The sequence below is a fragment of the Eutrigla gurnardus genome, assembly GCF_963514095.1.
Source record: "Eutrigla gurnardus genome assembly, chromosome: 22".
NCBI classification, from domain to species: domain Eukaryota; kingdom Metazoa; phylum Chordata; class Actinopteri; order Perciformes; family Triglidae; genus Eutrigla; species Eutrigla gurnardus.
In genome coordinates, this window is record NC_139933.1 from 525,001 (window position 1) to 540,000 (window position 15,000).

The 15,000-nt window shown below is 49.7% G+C and overlaps 1 protein-coding gene across 1 annotated transcript in view; it reads right to left on the reverse strand.

Annotated features, from left to right (window-relative positions):
* Nucleotides 1–15,000, reverse strand: part of snx29 (sorting nexin 29) — a 66,424-nt gene that overhangs the window by 10,750 nt on the left and 40,674 nt on the right. The window contains exons 16-18 of the mRNA XM_084040556.1: nt 9,694–9,810; nt 9,514–9,569; nt 9,315–9,396 (exon numbers count right to left, since the gene is read on the reverse strand). Of these exons, the coding sequence (XP_083896682.1) occupies nt 9,315–9,396; nt 9,514–9,569; nt 9,694–9,810 (255 nt within the window). The remainder of the gene's footprint in view (nt 1–9,314; nt 9,397–9,513; nt 9,570–9,693; nt 9,811–15,000) is intronic.

Below are 15,000 nucleotides of genomic sequence, written 5' to 3' on the forward strand. Positions count from 1 at the left end.
GAAACGGAGACACAGAGCAGAACTACTCTGGAGAATGAAATCTGAAAAACACCACCAACAACAAACAGATACAGACTTGATTCAGGTTCGTACTAAACGGACTTAATAATTGATAAAGCTCCCCACTAGCAGGCAAATCAAAAAATAAAATGTGTCTCTGACATCATCAGAAGGAAGTCAAAGACACGAAAGCAAGAAGCAACCCACGTTAGTGTCGGGTTCATCCTCTCCGGACCATGAATCTCTGTAGGAGACCTCATAGCACCCACTCAGACATCATACATATGATGATGAATATGAGATGGTTGAGACGCCTCTTTGTTGGATCACCTTCTTAAAAAGAACGTAAAGCTCTGAGATCCGGTTTGAAGGTGTGGATCATCAGAACCGCCGGGTCACGACCTCCCGCTGTTCTGTTCAGCGAGCGCTGCTTCGTCTCCGTTACAAACCACAGAGATGTGAAAGTCTGGACATCGACCGTTACAAAGAGAGGATTCACACTCAGAGCAACAAACGATCTAGAAGCATCACCAACGACAGCAACAGGAAGTGGGAGGACCAAACCACCATCGCATCCTGGCTTCTTTGTGTTTTTATCAATTAGTGCTCGACTTCATCCTCCGTGGAACCAGAGAAGAGAAGGTGATGTACCCACAGGTAATATGATCCATCTATATTTATATCTATATACTGAAGAAGTCCCGGCTGATGAATGACAGCGGCGGCTGACGAGATGGGAGCAGACATGCCTCTAATGGACGGCCGACTCGTCATCTCAGCACTTTGTGTTTTTAACTTCTGGTTCTGCAGCGTTCTTAGAACTCTTCTTCTTCTACAGCTGAATAAACCGGGTCAGAGTGAACCATTCACGTTACTCTTTGACTTTATGTTGAACTTCTAAAAGCAAAATAAAGTCTCAATGTTTAACCAGGAACGGAGCAAAAACAGGTGAGTTTGGCATCAACAGGTAGAAATGTTGCACATCTCCTCGAGCTCATTCTAGTTAACAGCAACACACACCGGACAGGACCGGATCGGACTGGACCTGACTGGACTACACTGGATCAGATCGGACTGGACCGGATCAGACCGGACTGGACCGGATCAGACTGGATCAGATCAGACCGGAGCGTATCGACGGCCTGGCCCGTTCAGGCCCTTGGGTTCAGGCTTGCCGCCCTGATGAATATTTCCTCATTCGCAGCTGGAGACGGACTTTGTTGCACATTTTAAACTGGTGGCCTTCATCTTCATCATCACCTTCTTCATGAAAAGAAGAACAGCGGAACGCCTCCATCGTTGTAAAACAGGTCGAAGTCACGGTGAAGAGCAGCGCTGAACACTGTTGAATATTTCATCATGTATTTCATTGTTCAGCTGCAGGTCTGTGCTTTTAAATAAACATGCTTAAATATTCCATATGCTGAAATATCACTGATCATAAAGCTCGACAAGCGTGACACATAAACAGATATCTGGTTCCTTCCAGACAGATGAACCGGTTTAATCTGATTTAACAGCAGCAGCTACCAGAGTGTGTTCTGGTCGTAAAACATCTCCATCCCAAAATAATCCTCATAACAACTCCACATAGTCCATGATGCACATAGTCTGCTACATGCTACATGCTACATGCAGGCTCTGAACACGCATCAGCAGAGACGTGGCAATAGCATTGGTAGCATCGGTAGCATCGGTAGCATTGGTAGCATCGGTAGCATCGAAAGCATTGGTAGCATCAGTAGCATCGGTTGCATCGGTAGCATCGTTATCATCGGTAGCATCGAAAGCATTGGTAGCATCAGTAGCATCGGTTGCATTGGTAGCATCGTTATCATGAGTAGCATCGAAAGCATTGGTAGCATCAGTAGCATCGGTTGCATCGGTAGCATCGTTATCATCAGTAGCATCGAAAGCATTGGTAGCATCAGTAGCATCAGTAGCATCGGTAGCATCTTTATCATCGGTAGCATCGGTAGCATCAGTAGCATCGTTAGCATCAGCAGCATCGATAGCATTGGTAGCATCGGTAACATCAGTAGCATTAATAGCATTGGTAGCATCAGTAGCATGGATAGCATCGATAGCATTGTAGCATTGGGTTTCCCAGCCTTCTGAGGCATAAACTACACTGAGGTCAGCTGGTCAGTCACGCCACCACGATGATACACGCTTCAACGTCTAACTGTGAGAACAATCTGCACAATCTGCATCTCTGCCGTCTCCATGGCAACGGGCCCAGCACCACAGCTTCCGGAGGGGACGAGCACTTACACGGGGAATAACGACAGAAATAAAAGACGTGGAGCGGGATGTCGGTGAGCGGCTAATTAAAGCCTCCTCTCTTTGCTCGACATTAAGCTGGATGTTTAGCCGGAGGGTTCCTCTCCTCCCCCCCCCCCCCCCCCCTCTCACAACTGTAACCGGCTGCAGACTCTTGAACTTGGTTGAAAAAACGGGAGGTTATCTAGAAAACGTAGGTTTGTCTGCAATGAAAACAGGAAAGCCACGTTTAACGAACAGATTCACGTCTAATCAACGACCATAACAACATGTATTAGATGATCGGTCCGTCACCGGGGCTTCCTAACAGACAAGAAGAAGGAATGATTACATTTTAATGAATGCAGGAAAAAAAGAGAAAGCCGACAATGAGACAAGGAGGAGGAGGAGGAGGAGGAGGAGGAGGGCAATATGAGGATATTAGATTGTGAATGAGTCAGATGTCAAAGAGAGATAGTTGGTATGGTGACATACACATTCTATGGTGTGCAGTTCTATGGCTCAGTGTCTCCTCTGCATTCAGGACTGAGACGCCACGGCTACATAATTAGCGCTGATGCTACATAAAAAAAAATGTAATAAAGTGGCGAGCGGCGCCGGCGGCTGCCGGGGAGCGAGGATGATAGATCGAACCCCCGAGACATTCACAGCTCTCCACAGACGGAGCTCGTAATTTGGTTTTAATAAAAAACTCAACTTCTGGCATTTAAACTTGAACTTCAAACAAACTTTAAAGTGTTCTGTTAACTTGGAAATGTATCATTTATAAAACACGGACGTGAGTTTGGTTCAGTTTGGTAACTTTGGGATCCCGGAGGAGAAAAAGGTGAGGTGATAACTTTTACCATATCGCCGAAAAGTATCACTTTGTTTCGTAGATGTTGCAGGGAATACACACACACACACACACACACACACACACACACACACACACACACACACACACACACACACACACACACACACACACACACACACACACACACACACACACACACACACACACGCGCGCACACACACACACACACACACACACACACACACACACACAATAGGAGTGTCCCCAACTAAGAATTTACATCGTAGAATCTGATTGGTCAAGTCTGGCCGATGTGGACTGATCGTGGAATCATTTTTGTATGTATGTATGTATGTATGTATGTATATATATATATATATACATACATACATATATATATATACACAGCCCTCTGTTAGGTCTTGGGGAAGTAGAACTGCTCCCCGTCTGCCGATAAAGGTGCAGATATTTATTTTGTCAGATAAAACAGGCGTTCACCTTGCGTTGTCCTACAGCATCCGTCTCCGGAGCAGCAGCAGGTGTGAGCTCTTAAACGCAGCGTTCTCTCAAACCGGCCTCACCAATTACCTTACCCTTGACTTCACCAACCCAGCAGGACGGATGAGGAGAAACTCCTCTATACTTTCTAATGACCCAGAGATGGAAGAGATTCCATGACACGTTATTTTAACAAGGCCTCTCCTGTATAGAGTGAATATGTGGCATCAGTGGATCCTTTTGTGTTGCTTCCATTAAAATAAGAGAAAGAAGAAGCAGCTGGAATTTCAAGGAGGAACCTTCTCATTAAAATGTAATAACTGAGTAAAAAAGAGTGACAAGGGAGGATGTTTCTGCACTTTCTACCCAACCGTCTGCTGCATCCGTGGAAAAAAACTCTTAAATGTGGAATTATTATTAAAATATTCTATTTTCCTGTTTGAATTGAAGAAAACGTCACGTACACAGATGCCTGAGTGCACGTCGGTGCTTCTGAAAGACGAAGAGTGCTGCTTTAGCAGCATCTGCAGCATAATCACAACGCATTATCTGCAATATTACAAATGCATACGGGAGACAAAGGGATGCAAACAGCTCAGTCCTAGGTCCCTGAATGCAGCGTTTGCAGCACATCTCGCTATGTGGCCATTAGTGCTGGGAACCGTGCTTTCTTACTGCAACATGTTTCACAATAAAGAGGACTAATGACCTCACTGGAAATCACAGAAATCAACCATGAATTTAATATTTGTTTGGCGACTTGGAGGCAAGCTGTGAACACGAGGTTGGTTTCCATGAGTCCAGCATTCCCCTTCGCTCGGGTTTGGAGGGAAACATCTTCCGTTTCCACAAAGAAAGTCTGTTTCCAGCCATCATCATCATCCCAGACGCTCTGGTTCCATCACTTGAGGACTCAGCACTCGTCTGCGAGCGGCGGGTGGAGAACCAGACACGAGGACTCGTCTCCTGCGTTGGAGGCTACCATGGAAGAACCGGGATCACAATCGTTCCCTCATTCTGCTCTTCATCCCCCGTTCTCCCCTCACCCCCCTCATCACACACGCACAACTCTGTGATACCAATGAAGGAGTCACTGACAAGTCCTGAGTGTAGTAAGGAAGCTAATCATGGGGGGGGGACCGGAACGAGGGCAAAGAAAGAGGGGAGGGGAACCAGAGCGATGGGGAAAATTAGAGACAAACATAACGGGTAAATATGAATTCAGGGTAAAAGGGAGAGGGAGGAGGAGAGGGAGGAGGAGGGGGAGGAGAGGGAGGAGGAGGGGGAGGAGGAGGGGGAGGAGAGGGAGGAGGAGGGAGGGACAGGCTGATAAATGATGCTCCAACCCGAGATCCAATCAGATGTCTCCAGGCTGAAGCAGAGATCATCACACTCCCTCAAAGGGACGACGCGATCACCCCCCCTCCCGTTCCAGGCCCCGCCCCCCTGGCATCCCAAGTCTGCGGATGATGAAGTGACGCCTTCAGGAGGCCGCGTTAGTCTCTGCCGCGTTAAGCCGTTTAAAACCCACCGAAGTGCAGACGAGAGAAAACAACCGGCGGGTTGAACAGAAGATACAGCGCCCGGGCGTCCGGGCATGGCGAGGAGGAACAACGAGATCTCCTTAGCGTGGACGCCATGATGAGAGCACACGATGACACACCTGTAGGAGGTCATGGATCCCAACATTTCACACTGTTTTAAATCACTTCCTTCATATTGATTGGACCACTAAAAGTGGGCGGGGCTTAGAATGTATGGCGATGCGGAGCTACAACTCTCATTATTAAATAGGTGTGTATACTAATATATCAGGTATGGATATTAATAACAGCCTCACATATCCAGATTTAGACTATAAGGAAGTCTATTATATTATATTGCTTTACACTGTACGGGCTGGTATTAAGCCCCGCCCCTCTTTCTCTAAGTGCCATTGAAGGAGACAGCCAACCACGACGGCCCACTGTGAGGAACTCTGGGTAAGCGCCGACTTAAGTGCCTGAAATGGAAATGGGATGTAAATGACGGCGGCGAAAGCAGCAGTGAGTCGTCCCGAGGGCGTTTCATCTCTGACTGACGGATGGAACGCCACGCGGCCGCTGTAATCATCATCATCATCATAAAACATTCATCATCACCATCATCAACATCATAGTTATCTCCCTCCGTCTCCAAGCACCATCACTCACGTGCACACATTCCTGCACGTGCACGTACACGTGGTCCTCAGTGTAAAACATCCGTCTCTGAATGCATCACTAATGTCAACTTCATATCAATAAATATGTTTGGTCTCACCTGCATCATCGCCATGAGGTCGAGGCCTCCGGCCAATCAGAGCGTCTCACACCCGAAGCTCCTCCCCCCACACGTCTCCCAGCTAACCGGCCGTAGCCGAACACTAATACAGAATTAAAAAGGTGCAAACACACATTTCCCACGCTGCATTTCTGCATTTAGGGCCGGCGGTCCGATGCAGGCGGCGGCGTCTGAAAGCGTCAGCGAGGATGCCTCAATTATTCATCGGCTGATTTATGAGTTTCATACGTTGCATATTAAAGGCGTTGGGAAGCTGCTTTATGTAACTGCTATTAATTGGACCCTCTATCATCCCGCTCTCCCGCCGCACGCGACCCGCCACGTTAACGGGCTGCAGGATGCATGAGGGCGCCGAACGTTAACGGGCTGCAGGATGCATGAGGGCGCCGAACGTTAACGGGCTGCAGGATGCATGAGGGCGCCGAACGTTAACGGGCTGCAGGATGCATGAGGGCGCCGAACGTTAACGGGCTGCAGGATGCATGAGGGCGCCGAACGTTAACGGGCTGCAGGATGCATGAGGGCGCCGAACGTTAACGGGCTGCAGGATGCATGAGGGCGCCGAACGTTAACGGGCTGCAGGATGCATGAGGGCGCCGAACGTTAACGGGCTGCAGGATGCATGAGGGCGCCGAACGTTAACGGGCTGCAGGATGCATGAGGGCGCTGAACGTTAACGGGCTGCAGGATGCATGAGGGCGCCGGGTACGGCCGCGAACGCAGTCTTCATCTCTGCATCCTCCAGTGGAAGTAAAACTAACGTGGACCCAGAAGTCTAGACAGTAGCTCACATGAGTCCAGAGACCAGACCAGACTATGTGGAGGAACCAGAGACTGACCATCCATCCATCCTGAGCGAGAGCTCTGAAGAAATGCAAAGAGAGAAAAATGGAGTACAAGCAGTTTAAGTGCTGCTTTTATGCCGAGCAATCTGGCGTTGGTGGGGGGGGGGGGGGGGGGGGTGATGACGCAGAGGGGCAAAGAAAGGAAACAAGACGAAGACATTAAGGGACAAACGACGGCGAGATGGCGTCTGATCAGCTGCTCTTGCTCTCCGGGTGAGTCGGACTTTTCAGCCACAAGGTTGCCGCGCCGACGCTCCGATCATCCAGCCTCGACCCTCCCAAAGCCGCTCCGGCTCATTGCTCTCATCATTGTTCAATTCTGCAAGCATATGTGTGTGTGTCTGTGTGTGTGTGTGTGTGTGTGTGTGTGTGTGTGTGTGTGTGTGTGTGTATGTGTGTGTGTGTGTGTGAGAGATAGAGAGAAACAGAAGAAAGTCTCTGCTCTCACTCGAGGGTATTTTAAGGAGACCCATGCCCTCCCCTCCGCTCTTTAAGACTGTTGGCTCGGTGTTCAATCACCACGGCAACCTCACCTTAACAACAATGACTCCGTAACCTTGGCCATCCATTAGCCTGTCTAAGAACAAAAGCCGCGTCCATAGGGAGCCATTAAGACGGATATAGCTCGGGGAAGGGAAGCATCCAAAGCAGCAGATGGGCCGTTTGATGGCGGCTCCGAGGCTGGACGGCAGCCTCATCGCTGTGGAGACGAGGAATCAGCAGGAATCAGCAGGAATCAGAGCAACACATGGAAAATGTTCAGGTCGCACGCTGGAGCCGCTCCAAGAGTGTGAAACTGGCCTGCAGCGTGGCAGATATGAGGACGCTGTCCCACATACTCAACCAGACTGTTCATGTGATGCATCTGAACGGCGAGGGGCGTCCTCGGGTCCCACATCACCTCCCGAGCTTAAAGAAGACGGTTATTGTTTGGTGCCTTTCCATTCTAGGCCCAGAGCATCGTTTACTGGAGAGGGAGGCACCCAATCACCTGGATGGGTTCCTCATCCAGCAGGTGGGAAATCACCACACATCCCTGCTGGCTGTGCATATTACAAGTATGTGGGATTTTAAAACAGAGCATCAACATAGCTAATAATACAAGCTTGTAGAAAGCCATCCAGATATGTAATGTTTGGCTTCCATGTCGGTTTGAATCAGGAAAAAGAGGCCCATTAGATAATAAAGATGCTATTCATCAGACAGCAGACGGAGCGTTGGTACACGATGACGCTGACGAGAGTCTGGAAACGACAAACATCAGTTTACAAGATGTCTGTTTCCATGACTCCACCCGACCGGCTGGTCCTCCAAACCTGGGCTCTGATGACAGCAGCATCAGGACCTCCACCTGTACGTCCCCACCTGTACGCCCCCACCTGTACGTCCCCACCTCTACGCCCCCACCTGTACGTCCCCACCTCTACGCCCCCACCTGTACATCCCCACCTGTACGTCCCCACCTGTACGTCCCCACCTCTACGCCCCCACCTGTACATCCCCACCTGTACGCCCCCACCTGTACGCCCCCACCTGTACGTCCACACCTGTATGCCCCCACCTGTACGTCCCCACCTGTACGTCCCCACCTGTACGTCCCCACCTGTACGTCCCCACCCGTACGTCCCCACCTCCACGCCCACACCTGTACGTCCCCACCTCTACGCCCACACCTGTACGTCCCCACCTGTACGCCCCCACCTGTACGTCCCCACCTGTACGCCCACACCTGTACGTCCACACCTGTACGCCCACACCTGTACGTCCCCACCTGTACGTCCACACCTGTACGTCCCCACCTCTATGTCCCCACCTGTACGTCCCCACCTGTACGCCCACACCTGTACGTCCCCACCTGTACGTCCACACCTGTACGTCCCCACCTGTCGTGCTCCGGTCCAGTCTGAAGGCCGGAGATCAGTCAGACGGCTCTCAGCTCAGTCCTGGTAGTGAACTTTGTTCTGTAGAAGGAGGCTGACTCGCTGGCCAGTCGGTCCTGACTATCACCTGGAGCCGAGGATGTGTTCCTGTCTCTTACCGCCTCGTACGGTTTCGCCTGAATAACATTACAGCAGCACTCACAGCTGCAGAGCAGATAACAGTGCGTGCGTGCGTGTGTGTGTGTGTGTGTGTGTGTGTGTGTGTGCGTGTGCGTGTGTGTGTGTGTCTTGTGGGACAGCTGCAGTGTAACACCTCGTTAATGTGACAGAAACAGTAAAACAGCCTGTGTCGATAACCTGACAGATAGACAAGAAGCAGCAGCTCTGTTTGTTAAGCTGCTGCTTCAGACCCCGACTGGCTGACCCGAGACCAGCCTGGAGGGGTGCATCATCACCGGCTAGTTACTAGTTACATTACTAGTTACTAGTTACAGTACCAGTTACAGTACTAGTTTGTAGGTGCACAGCCTGTATGGGACTGGTTTAATTCCAACACACTGATCCTCTGGGGAACGTGTCCCACGTACACTAGCAGCTGGTATGGAGAGAGGCCATGTGACCTTGCGTGAGGACGGCGCCTCCTAGCCTCGGCCCGGTGAACACACACACAGACAGGTATGGGTGTACCTGGTAGACGTGGTAGGCGTTGGCAGCGCGGCCCTGCAGGAACACGGAGGGGATCCACACGTTGATGAGAGCACGATGAGCCCTGAGAGACACAAACATCATCATCAGCATCATCGTTACCATAGCAACAGTGTGTCGGCACCATGCTTGGACAGCTCGCTCTGGTAAAACTCCAGAACAACGTATAGATCATCCTTACGTCTCAAAATCTGACAGGCTGGGGTCATCGGACGTCTGGCTTAAATCTCCTGGAACCTGGACCAGAAGAGACGGGGAGACCAGTAAGATACAGCTCACTGTGTGTGTGTGTGTGTGTGTGTGTGTGTGTGTGTGTGTGTGTGTGTGTGTGTGTGTGTGTGTGTGTGTGTGTGTGACCCACCGGTCCTCTCAGGTCAATGAGCTCCTGTCTCATCTGGACGATCAGGTGGTCTTTGGCCATGAGGGAGCGGTACAGGCGCTCGTTAAACTCGATCAGCTCGCCGTGCATCTCCGCCACCTGCAGCACAGGGTCACATGACCAACACATGACCAACACATGACCAACACATGACCATGAACCCAGCATGGCGTCGTATCAAACACAACGCTGTAAATCCATTCTGTCAAAACAGCCTCCCTTCACTGAAACACAGAAAAGGCAGAAGAACTGCAGGTGATGGAGGTGATGATGTAATGAATGTTGACGGCTGATTCTGGGAAGCAGTCAAATCCCTGACAGCTGGGGCGGGGGGGGGGGGGGGGGGGGGTATATGGATGGGGAGGGAGGGGGAGGGGGGGGTATATGGATGGGGAGGGAGGGGGAGGGGGGGGGCACAGAGAGAAACAGACAGAGTGAAAACCAGTTCATATCCCAAACAGTCAGCCTTCTGCCAGCCGGCTAATCAATCCTCATCGGCTCTAAATAACCTCGACACGCTGCTCCACATCTGTGTGTGTGTGTGTGTGTGTGTGTGTGTGTCTGTGTGTGTGTCTGTGTGTGTGTCTGTGTGTGTGTGTGTGTATGTGTGTGACAGGTGAGACTGACAGCTGTGACACACATTGTGCTGCATGGAGGACACCTGCTGTCACGGCCTTCAGCAGAGCGCCGTCTCCGCCACTGACAGGTGAGTCGGGCCGCCGCCACCCCACGCCACCCCAGCGCTCCACGCCACCGCTCCACGCCACCGCTCCACGCTGTCCCCGCCCAACGCCGCCGCCGTTCCACGCCGCTCGCGTGTCCAAGTCCCGTTTAGGAGGCGCGTATGACAAGGACGACGATCACGAGAAGCTTCATTAAACAAACACGATGGATGCTTCACACAAGAGGAGCGTTTCGGTTTCCATAGCAGTTTACATCCCAAATGTCACATTATGAAGAAGACATCCCCAGAAGTGTGTTAGATGGAGCTGCTGTGTGATTGGTCCGTTTATGATGAGCAACACTCAAAGGTATGTATTTAACATAGAGACCTCTCCCACGCTCACGTCCATCTCGGAGAAGTTCAGGATTCAATGAAATGCTTCAAAATGTTGATAACAGTTCACTGAATTGGGTCCGTGGCGGTTTGTATTGAAGTAGTTTCAAACCTTCAGTTGCCATGGTGACCCTGTTTCATAAATACAGAAAGCAAAGCGTTGCCCACACTTCTGGGCCAAATAAAAACAAACATGTCTCCCACTGGAACCTGGATCCTTTCAGCAACGTGCTGCTGAATATATATTTATGTGATTTATTTTATTTCTTCTGTTACTGAAGGATGATAAATACTGGAAACTAACAGGAGGATTGGACCTGGAGGAGTCTGAGAAGTGCTAAACAGAGACCCGATGTAATCAAACTGAGCTTCTCTGGTAGAACCTACGGAGACCAGATCCAGATCAGATCCAGATCAGACCGGGACACCAACACAAGGCTCATCTCACCACACTCACCACAGATTCCCCCAAACTGACATCTTAATGTGTTTGTATCCTGGAAGAACCCCGTGGTTTACAGGCCGTGTCACTTCCTGTCCCAGTCACGCCAGCCAACAGGAAGTCCACCTTAAATGTCATCCAATTATCATGAAGCTGCTGCGACTCTTAACTAGGACATTATAAAAGAGGAATTCATTTTCAGCGTGAAGAAACCCAATTAATTCTCAGTGAGAGGGAGCTAATCAGTTCGTCATTCTCCTGCCACGCGTGTGTGTGTGTGTGTGTGTGTGTGTGTGTGTGTGTGTGTGTGTGTGTGTGTGTGTGTGTGTGTGTGTGTGTGTGTGTGTGTGTGTGTGTGTGTGTGTGTGTGTGTGTGTGTGTGTGTACAGTATGCTGGCCTACATTAAGCGGTGGCTGTGTGTTCTACGTGCGAGCGTCACCAATTTGTTGAACAAGTTCCTCCCTCTGCTCTTGTTAATGCAGAGCCGGGTTCCAGGACCTCATCCCGGTCTCTAGCAGACCTTTCGGGCTCACATCGGCCAACAAACATCTGCAGGACACGGGCCAATCAGTGGACGCAGAAATCCAAACAAACCCAACTAAATGAGGGAAAAGCAGAGTGGTGGACTTGGAGTTGAACAACAGACATCAATAACAGGGCCGACTCGGATCCTAAACACAGCGAGGAGGGGAACCACGTCGGTCTGGTTTCAAAGTCCTCGGGTGTGAAAGCATGACAGCAGACGGATCAGGAGTCAGCGGAGTGGAGGGCTGATAGGCCGGTCTGGACAGGCAGGGAGACCCCGAGGCCTGGCTCTGATCTCAGATCAGGACCAGAAGGGACCAGCAGCATGTTCGCCCACGATAAAGCTTTCAAGGATGAGCAGAGCTGGTGAAGGATTCTGCCTGCAGGACTCTCAGTGATGATGATGATGATGATGATGTTGATGTTGTTGATGTTGATGTTGATGTTGATGTTGTTGTTGTTGTTGTTGTTGTTGTTGTTGTTGTTGTTGTTGTTGTTGTTGTTGTTCTTGTTCTTCTTGTTCTTCTTGTTCTTGTTGTTGTTCTTGTTCTTCTTCTTCTTCTTCTTCTTCTTCTTCCTCCTCCTCCTCCTCCTCCTCCTCCTCCTCCTCCACGGGAAGAAGGGGAGTTCCCAGTGAAACCTCATGGAGCCGGTTGGTAAATAACTTTCCTTCATCAGAACATTTTCAAACCTGGATCCAGATGTTATCAACCAATGAATAGTGGCGTTAGCATTTCCTCTAATGATGCTCAAGACTGGATCACATCCTCAATACTGGATCACATCCTCAATAGTGGATCACATCCTCAATAGTGGATCACATCCTCAATACTGGATCACATCCTTAATAGTGGATCAGATCCTCAATAGTGGATCACATCCTCAATACCAGATCACATCCTCAAGACTGGATCACACCCTCAATACTGGATCACATCCTCAATAGTGGATCACATCCTCAATACCGGATCACATCCTCAATACCGGATCACATCCTCAAGACTGGATCACACCCTCAATACTGGATCACATCCTCAATAGTGGATCACATCCTCAATACTGGATCACATCCTCAATAGTGGATCACATCCTCAATACTGGATCACATCCTCAATAGTGGATCACATCCTCAATAGTGGATCACATCCTCAATACTGGATCACATCCTTAATAGTGGATCACATCCTCAATAGTGGATCACATCCTCCATACTGGATCACATCCTCAATAGTGGATTGTGGATCCTCAAGCTGAGAAAAGTGAGGATCTCAGAGGATAAACCGCTGAGGCTCTACAGTCCTGAAGCTTTGAGCTTTAACAGTCATGCACATACATCGCAGGACATTAAGTATTAATGCTGCTGAGATTAATTTACTGCTCTTGGCATCTTTAAGGTTTCATCATCAGATTTAAAGGCCCACAAATTGCAACTTAAACATTAAAACCATTATTTCATTTGGCTAATTTTCTTCCTCTCCAATCTCCAGCATTCATACGATCACTTAAGTAAAAGGCCTTTTAATAAGGACGGAAGTGGAGCGGCTTTTGTCCTCGGAGCATGTATGAACACTTCAAAGCAGCTTCACCTGCATTATTCTGAGAAAAATGTCATGAATTATGCAGCGTTTTGGCTTTTGAAGGGTCGCATTCACTTTCATTACCCAGGGAAGACAACAGGCTTCACCAGGCGTCTCATACTCACGCTCATATCCGCCTGTTTATTACTGCCGGAGATTCAGGCAGACGCAGAGTCGCCGGCTCCTAATTGTTGTTCTTGTTCTTGATGTTGTTTATGGATAATTAATGAGCTCGTGGATCAAAGGGAGAATCCTTCATCCCAAGTTTCGACCCATATATCTCCTCTATCCTCCCTCTGCTTATCAATACAAGCAGCGTGGATGGAAGAGATGCACCATGGGAAAACTGCAGGTCACAGGACTCCTCTGGACCGCAGACCAGCTGGGTCCAGGACCACTGGGTGATGGACTGAGGACCTGATGAAGAACTCTCTGGAGCTGCAGTCAGGGCAGGAAGTCACACCAAACATGACACGTGAGGAGAGGAACTTTCAAAATAAAACGGAACAAACTGAGATCCGGGCCTTCTAGAAACAAAACCATGAACACATTCCATCACCGTAACACCATTTGTTCACGAGTCAAATTACATAACTGTATTAGTTTGCACAGAGATATTATCTCATCAAGCAATTCTGTTGCATCTGTGCTCTAATTAGCCGGCTAACTGGTTGTGTTGGCTACGAGCCTGGACTACAGAGACTCATCTCAGACCTGTTTGATTGTGGTGCACACAGATCCATAAGAGTCATACAAACTACTCCACGTGTCTTTAAGGTCCGGTGCTTTAATGAAGCAGCGACAAGGTGAGTCTGGAGGAGAGGTGAGCCTCACCTCCGTCTCAGCGCTGAGGAACCCCCTCTCATTGAATCCCTCCCTCATTACTCCGCCTCGCTCCACTGTGGCCGACGACGACAACCCGTCTCCACCGACGACAGGCCGGACCACCACGAGGGGCTGGATCCACGCCGGTACGATCCAAGCTCATAACTGCCTGGAAGTGTGATTAAAGAAGATTCCCACGCCGAGTGTGAAGATGCTCTGTGCTGCCGAGACCAGGAAGTGTTACATCACCGCCTCCTGATCACCGGAGCCTCACAGATCACCGGAGCCTCACAGATCAATGTCCTGCGATCATCAGAACCTCCGTGGACGTTTAATGGTTTTTATTACTCACACACAACGAAGAGCACAACGCAATAATATTAACAAATGGAAATTAAGATGCTTATTCTTTCATCCCCTCCAGTCGTTGTTTACTTTCTCCCCTCTCTTTGTTTCTCTCTCCCCCTCCCCCTCTCTCATATAAAGGATTGAAGGATGGGGGACCTCCTGTGGATCCACTGTGGATCTAATGTGGATCTAATGTGGATCTACTGTGGATCCACTGTGTTTCTGTGGACGGGAGGAGGACGTCGTCCATGCAGGTTAAATAAAAGCGGCTACATGAGGTTGAACTCTCCGGTGTAAAGCCCCCCCCCCTCCACATCCAGACATCCGACCAGCAGGGGGAGGCAAAGAGCACCGGTCGCCTCGACACTGTAGCTCAAATATAAACAAAGTCCAAGTCAATATGCCACATTAGCATTATTCAATTAAAGGGGTCACAGAGGAGGCGGGTCTCCCAGGTTAACGAGGGTCCAATATTTACACCCGTCTGCAGGACGCTCCTCGCCAACCAGCCTCC